The 7690-nt window shown below is 33.6% G+C and overlaps 1 protein-coding gene across 1 annotated transcript; it reads left to right on the top strand.

Moving 5' to 3' along the window:
• Positions 1-601: 601 nt before the first annotated feature.
• On the top strand, positions 602-3846 carry LOC115980756 (alpha-L-fucosidase 1). The gene is made up of 3 exons (XM_031102979.1): positions 602-1334; positions 1973-2209; positions 2970-3846. The coding sequence occupies exons 1-3, from the start codon at positions 739-741 to the stop codon at positions 3736-3738; spliced, it is 1602 nt and encodes a 533-aa protein (XP_030958839.1). The 5' UTR covers positions 602-738; the 3' UTR covers positions 3739-3846.
• The last annotated feature ends 3844 nt before the right edge of the window (positions 3847-7690 follow it).

Genomic DNA, 7690 nt, shown 5'->3' with positions numbered 1-7690 from the left:
TTAGGTTAAGAAGTAAAATAGTATTTCTTTTCCCAAGATAAAATACACAAGCACGAACAATTTGCATTTCCTACTATAGTACATTCTTTCAAGACTTTTTTAAGAGTTAGCAAAATATAATAAATGACCATATTTAGCTTATGGTATGAATTATAAAATGCATGTAATTGCATATTTTAAAATGTATTCATTCATATGCATGAGGTTTTAAATTAGTTATAGTTAATATTAGAGTTTTAACCTATAGTATCGACTTCTTATAATTGCTCCTTATTATTGGGTTAAGAAACACTAATTAATTTTTGATGTAAATGAGAATCAAACTGAAATTTTTTTTCCAATGAGAATCGAACCCAAATCTTTTTCCTTTTTGATTTGTCATCGAATCAACCCCTAAATCTCTATGGAATTCTATTTCTGTTAATATTATTTAAAGCCCCAAAAACTGTCATATACACTTGGAAGCTCCATACGGTTGACCTTATCCTATTATTTAAAGCCCCAAAAACTGTCATATACACTTGGAAGCTCCATACGGTTGACCTTATCCTATAATAATCACCCAGACAATAACGACATAACAACAACTTGCACTACTCTTGCCTTAAACTTTTGGTCAATCCAAACTCAATTCAAAAGCAAACAAAACCAAACTCTACCTTCCCAAAAGACCCCGAGACTCACTCACACAGACACTGAGATTCACATTCACTGAGTCACTGTGTGTGACTCAGTCCTATGATCTCTCTCACCATGAAGAAGAAGAAGACTACCACCACAACTCAAACTCACAAACCCACAAAACCCATTTCCCAAATCACCTTCCTAGTCCTCCTCTCACTTCTTTCTTGTGTAAATTCATTACGAGTCAAACCTCCACCACCTCTTCCCATTTTGCCCCTCCCTTCAGCTCGACAGCTCCAATGGCAACTAGGCAACATGGCCCTCTTCCTCCACTTCGGTCCCAACACCTTCACAGACTCCGAGTGGGGCACAGGCGATGCTGACCCTTCTGTCTTCAACCCCACAAACTTTGACCCGACTCAGTGGGTCCGAGTCGCCAAAGACTCGGGCTTTTCACGCGTTATACTCACGACTAAGCACCACGATGGGTTCTGCCTTTGGCCTTCGGAGTACACTGATTACTCCGTGAAGTCCAGCCCGTGGAGAAATGGGAGTGGTAATGTTGTTGCGGAGCTAGCTAATGCTGCTAGGGACGCAGGCATTGGATTGGGACTTTATCTTTCGCCGTGGGATCGACACGACGTGTCGTATGGCAAGACTTTGGAGTATAATGAGTTCTACATGGGCCAGATGACCGAGTTGCTCACAGGGTAATTTATGATTGGGCCCATTGGGGTTTTTACTTTTTAAGTTAAATGTGAGTATTTGTGAACTGGGTTGGTTTAGTTTTATTAAGAAATTCTGGAAGATTGGAAATTTTGAGTTATATATATGAGTTTTTGTGAACTGGGTTGGTTTAGTTTTGTTAAGCAATTGTGGAAGAATTTATGTTATTCAGAATTCAGGCTGATGTATCTCTTATGTTATCAGAGATTTCATGTTATGGACTATGCATTGTTTTGTTTGTTAATTGGATTGTTCATTATTCGATTTAGCGGTTATTGAGCCTTGGGTTCTTTCCAATATATTTTTTTAAAAAAAAAAAAAAAAAAAATCGGATTCTTGTTCTGTATATGAATCATTTTTTGTGCCATGTGGAGTTTAGTTGAGTTGATATTTAACATTATCAGCTGTATGATTTTTTTCCTAATTGTTTAGGTTTAAGAAGTTGTTGAAGATTGGGTTTTGGTTAAGGGGTAGATTTAGATTGTTTGTGTTGGTTCAACTGACTAATTCTCTTTCTTTTTGGTGAATTTGAACTTTTTTAGTAATTTGCTAATTTGTGTTATGAGTTCCACGGTTTCAGTCTTTCAGAGAATTATAGTAATGATGTTTCAAATTGGACCAGGTATGGAGAGATCAAGGAGGTATGGTTGGATGGTGCAAAAGGGGAAGGAGAGAAGGACATGGAGTATTTCTTTGACAGTTGGTTTAGTCTCATTCATCAGCTCCAGCCTGGGGCTGTCATTTTTTCTGATGCTGGTCCAGACACCAGGTGGATTGGGGATGAGGCTGGTGTTGCTGAGTCTACTTGCTGGTCTCTTTTCAACCGGAGTAATGCCCAGATTGGTGGCACTGATACTCAGTGAGTTTCACTTTTGTCCCTCACTCCCATTAGTGAATTTGATTGCTTAAGATGGTATAGGTTGAGGTTTTCTAGCATTTGGAATAGACTATTAAGAACAACTTCTTAAGTTGCATACAGCTCATTAAAAGTCTTCTGAAGTTTCTGCCTGGTTCAAGATGAATTATTTGGTTATAACTTATAGTCCCATTACCATTCAATACTAATTGCTCTGCCCTTATTTTTCCCTGCATCATTCATAGATCATGTGGTATGCGCTGATGCACTTGGCAGATAATTGCTCTTTAACAGAATTTTCTAATCCCTAAATAATAATTCTCATGTTCATACTTAAGTAATAAACTCGATCTAATACTACAGAGTAGTACAATGGATGTGATCCTGCAATGTACCAATACCGTGAATTGCATACTCCATTAACTTAGTGGGAACTTTTTATACTATTTATTAATTAGAGATCTCATTGCTATGAGTTCTCAGTCTCATTTAATAAAGTATGCTTGTTTCAGCCCTTGTTTACAATTACTTTTATCTGTTTATAATTGTATCTCAAATTTTTTTAAAGTGCTAATTTAAATATTAAGTGTTAGCTTTCTGGAAACACTATGCATACTTGATCCCTGAAAGAATGAGAGGACAGGACAAGAGATACACTAAGAAATAGCTATTTCCCATGAAGACTGTTTTTTAATGTCTCTCATCCTTTCCTAGTGCAATAAAGTATTCCATTCCATTCAGATATGTTTGATATGTCTAACAGATATTCAAGGGGTGGAGATCCAGTCGGTAGTGACTGGGTACCTGCTGAGTGTGATGTCTCAATCAGGCCTGGTTGGTTTTGGCATGCATCGGAAGCTCCAAAATCTGCAAGAAATCTTCTTGACATATACTACAAATCAATTGGCAGAAACTGTCTGCTGTTACTAAATGTGCCCCCAAACTCTTCGGGTCTTATATCAGCTGAAGACATAACAGTGCTTCAAGAATTCAGTGAGCTCCGAAGGTCCATATTCTCCTATAATCTGGCTATCAATGCTTTTGTTAATGCCAGCAGTACACGAGGAGGCATTTATGATTCTCGTTTTGACCCCCACAATGTCCTGAAAGAAAATATTTACACCTATTGGGCCCCTGAGGAGAATCAAATTGATTGGGTCTTATATTTAAACCTTCAAGAATTAGTGTCTTTCAATGTTCTGCAAGTTCAAGAACCAATTCACATGGGACAGCGGGTTATTGAATTTCACCTTGAGATCTTGAACAAAAATGGGAAATGGAAGAATGTGATCAATGGCACTACAGTTGGATATCAGAGGCTGTTGCAGTTTCCAACTGTAAAATCTCAGTACTTGAGGTTTGTCATCAACAAGTCGCGGGCAGATCCGCTCATTTCTTATTTTGGAATTTATATGGATCAAGTATCCATAGTGAGTAACAACATATCTGACACAAGCTCAAGAACACATTTCAATAGCAGTCAAATACTTCGGCAAATGACATACAACCATTCTCAGATTGATAGTCTATAGAATTTGAAATTTTCTGGTGCATAATTGTATGTGTGATTGTTTAATTATTATGATATTCATTCTTTAAAGATTTCTCATATGCAAAATTACAGCTTTCAAATTGATACATTTCTTGGCCTCTTTGTTGAGATCAATCACAATTTCTAAATTCTTTTTGGTCACTGAGCATTCTTGGAAAGTAGATCTTCAAATATGAAAGGAGTGCACTTGAAGCTGAAGTTATAGCATATCTAGTTATCTGGTTTAACTTGCATGTTCCTGAAGATCCAGCTGCTTTTAGAGGCATCTTCCACCCTTATGGTGCAGTAAATGGAGACTCAACAAAGTTGTGATCTCTGTTGTAGCTTGGTTCTCTTATTGTCTTTGCTTTGTTTATTTATTTTCTAGTTCTTTTTTCTCCTCCTCTAGTCAGACCTTAGCTTTGTTGGAGGAGGGGAGAAAATGAGACTGCCTTGCCTAGTATCACTATCACCATAATTTGGACCTTACTGTGTGGTCAATTATTATTCCTTTTTCTCTTTTATGATGTCTTCTAATACAGACATGGCTGCTTTCTGAAAACAATGCACTCTAGAAGTATTAATTTCATTTGTGGCTTGACTTCTCTTACACACACACACACACACAATCTTACTGTGACCAAGTTGAAGCCCATGAAATTGAAGTTAGCGTGCGTAAGATAATTTGATTAGGATATAACATAGCATGTTACATGGTCTGGTTTAGTGCACTAGCTAGTAATGCAGCACTACTGTACTCAAAATGCAATTAGTTTGATTTGATGAGCTTAAAACAGCGTGTCCCCTGAAAATTTTCTCTCTACTCTATAGTCTTTACACAATAGTCAATTGTAAAAGAGGCCTATCGAAAGGATATTCATTTGCTAGACTGTCCTTTCCACGATGGATCCCCATTAAGAGGTAATTTACTAATTTTATAAGATAGGAAAAGTTGATGAATGTCCTGAACATATTAGTTTAGAAAATATTTTTATAAACTTTTTATGTGAAAAGAAAAAAAATTACGGATTGTTTTGATAGTTTTTTATTATATTTTTAGTGGTATCAAAGGTTTTCTAAAATAGTTAATTAACAAATGTTCTAAAGACGTGTTAACCCATAAGATTATTATTAATATAGTATACAATAAGCTCTTTCTTTTTTCTTTCATTCCGTGGTGGGATCATCATAATTACCAAATTATGGGGGTTTAAAACATATTTGACTTCCCTACACGCTAGTAGGGTATGCTTGTGTATTAAAAAAGCCAAACAAACAAATTAGGAGCGACTTAAAGAGGAAAAAGAATCAATTTAAAATCATTCATGTGGGCTAAATGGTTGAAGTTATCATCCAGCCATTGATGGATGTTTTCCAGTTCAGAACCGTTGAATATCTTTTGTTGGATCTCATTTGCTCTTTTTTTTGAGATAAAAGATAGGATCTCATTTGCTTTAAGAGCATTGATTTAGCTATTATTTTAAGAAACTGTTTATGGAAAAAAAAAAAAAGAGTAATTGATTTTTTTAACAGTTTTTTATATTTCTCAATGAGTGGTATTAAAACTTTCTTGAAATTGATAATTAACAAATTCCTTAAGGGAATCCATTAACATTACTCAATATTTATTGTTCCTTTTGTTTTGACATTCGTTTTGACAATTTAACCCCCAAAAAATGAAAAAAAAATCCTTCGAACAACTTCAAATCCTAACTAATAAGGCCATTCTTCCTCCTTTCATATCATATTCCACAAATTTTTGAATCATGGAGGAAAACAGGAAGAACTCATACATAAATGACAGATAAATGACGTTAGTTTAGCGATAATATCACAAGGTGTAACTCTCAACAAAAAAGAAAAAAAAATCACAAGGTGCAGAACCAAACAATATAATATATATCTATCATGTTGAAATTTTCTCTTGATTGCACATCTTGTTTTGCATTTGAGTAATGAGTTATTTCACTAGCCTGCACTCTTCCTTCACTCAATGGTAGGGATTAACTTGATAACTTATTGAAAATAATAGAGATGAAATTAACTGCTACTAAAATATAAAGATTTAGTTAAAAGTGACATTAAAATATAAAAACCAAAATAGTATTTTTAAAATTTTAAAATGTGAACGTTAGTGTGTCAATTGTAGATATTTTTGTAAAATAATGTATTTAAACAAGTTTAAGAGAATAGTTTGCCTATTAGAGCATTCCCATTGGCAATTATAAATGGTACATGTAGGGAAAATTTAGCATAAAGGTAAAAAAGAGCCCAACAGCCGGACTTATAAAATTTTACAATTGCAAACTTTTTTGCAATTGTGTTACAGTGCCATCCTAAATGTAGGATGGTACTGTAGCACTTTAGTAAAAATTATACTATTTTTTAATTGATAAAGTGGAAGAGAGACGGGGGAGAAGAAATAGAGAGAGTTGTATTGGAATGTATTATATTATTTTAGTGGTAATATATATTATTTTAATGAGTAGAATAAGGAAAATAAAAATTGAAATGTTGGGTATATTATAAAATAATATGATATAATTGATAAAGTAATTGACTAGCGGTCCCATTAAAAATAATTTTTTAAAATTTATTTGCATATCACATATTCACTCTCCTCACAGCTAGTCAAGACTCACGACATTCAGACATAAAGAAATAAATAACAAAAAGTCAAGAGTACTCACGTCAAGATTTTTTTTTTTTTTTTTTTGAAAGGTACTCACGTCAAGATTAAATAGCGGGTTTCACAATATTTTTATTTTTATTTTTAAAAATAAACTCTATGCAATATTACGTATAAAATATTTTATAATAATTTTATTAGTTATTATTTATTTTTATTTGCATCTATCACTGACATATACCATTTACATCTTGTCTCTTCAATGGTCGGAAACAATTTTGTGGCTCCATACTTATTGCTTAAAGCAACCTTAAAAGTTAAAACATCCAGTAACCTTTTCTTTCTCTTCCATCTCTTCACATTTTCACAGTATCAAATATTGAATTTTGCTATAATCACAAATTTCAACTACTTAGAAGAATAAAAGTAGAAAAGTTGAATTTTACAGAATTTTTTAAAATCATTTAAGATTGTGAAACACATACAATTTTTTTGCTATTTTGCTATATTCTCTTCCTTTTTAGTATTTGTCAAAAAACACTTTTATCTATACATTTTCAATTTATTTAAAGAAATCAAATTGCAAGTTTAAACTTTATATATGCATACAAAATAATTTCTCAATTTGATTTTCATTAAGGGTTTACATCGACAATTGAGTAAATTAAATTAAGTAAGTATAAATTTTTTCATCTAGAAAGTATGAAAAAATAAATTAAAGTTGATATATATATATATATATATATATATATTAGATTATGTGCAGTAATATTCAGGCTCCCTAAATTAATATCCTGGCTCACCACTAAGTTGCTGTATCTCTAACTTTATTCTTTACAAATACTTGATGATAAGGAATCTCTTCCATTTGAATGTGGCCGTTAAAATTTGATATTTGCAAAGCTAGGGGTGATATATGCAAACATATATAGTAGGAAGGATTACGTGTCTTTCATTATAGATAAAGTATGTAACTGTAGGGATTGTCGTTCAACCTGTGGGTGGCAAAGAAAGCATGCATGCATGTGTATTCATAATGATCTATTATCTATATCTACCAGATAACTGAAGAAGTGTAGCTAAACTTTATGGCTTCATGCTGGTACAATAAAACTTTCATCCTACATTACCCTCACAAATGTCCTGTATGTACCTTCTTTTTCATTCAACTTACTCTCTGTCAGTGCCTGGACTCATTCTCAGCTTCTTTCCACTTATTACTTTATACAGGACCTTACCTGATGGAGCACGATTGGAATGGGCCAAATGCATGATGGGTTATACTTGTTACAAGGTTCAAGCCTCTCTAAAGCTACTAAGTCTC

The sequence above is a fragment of the Quercus lobata genome, chromosome 1, assembly GCF_001633185.2.
Source record: "Quercus lobata isolate SW786 chromosome 1, ValleyOak3.0 Primary Assembly, whole genome shotgun sequence".
Classification (NCBI taxonomy): domain Eukaryota; kingdom Viridiplantae; phylum Streptophyta; class Magnoliopsida; order Fagales; family Fagaceae; genus Quercus; species Quercus lobata.
The sequence above is the reverse complement of the archived record's forward strand: the minus strand, read 5'-3'. Positions and strand labels throughout refer to the sequence as shown.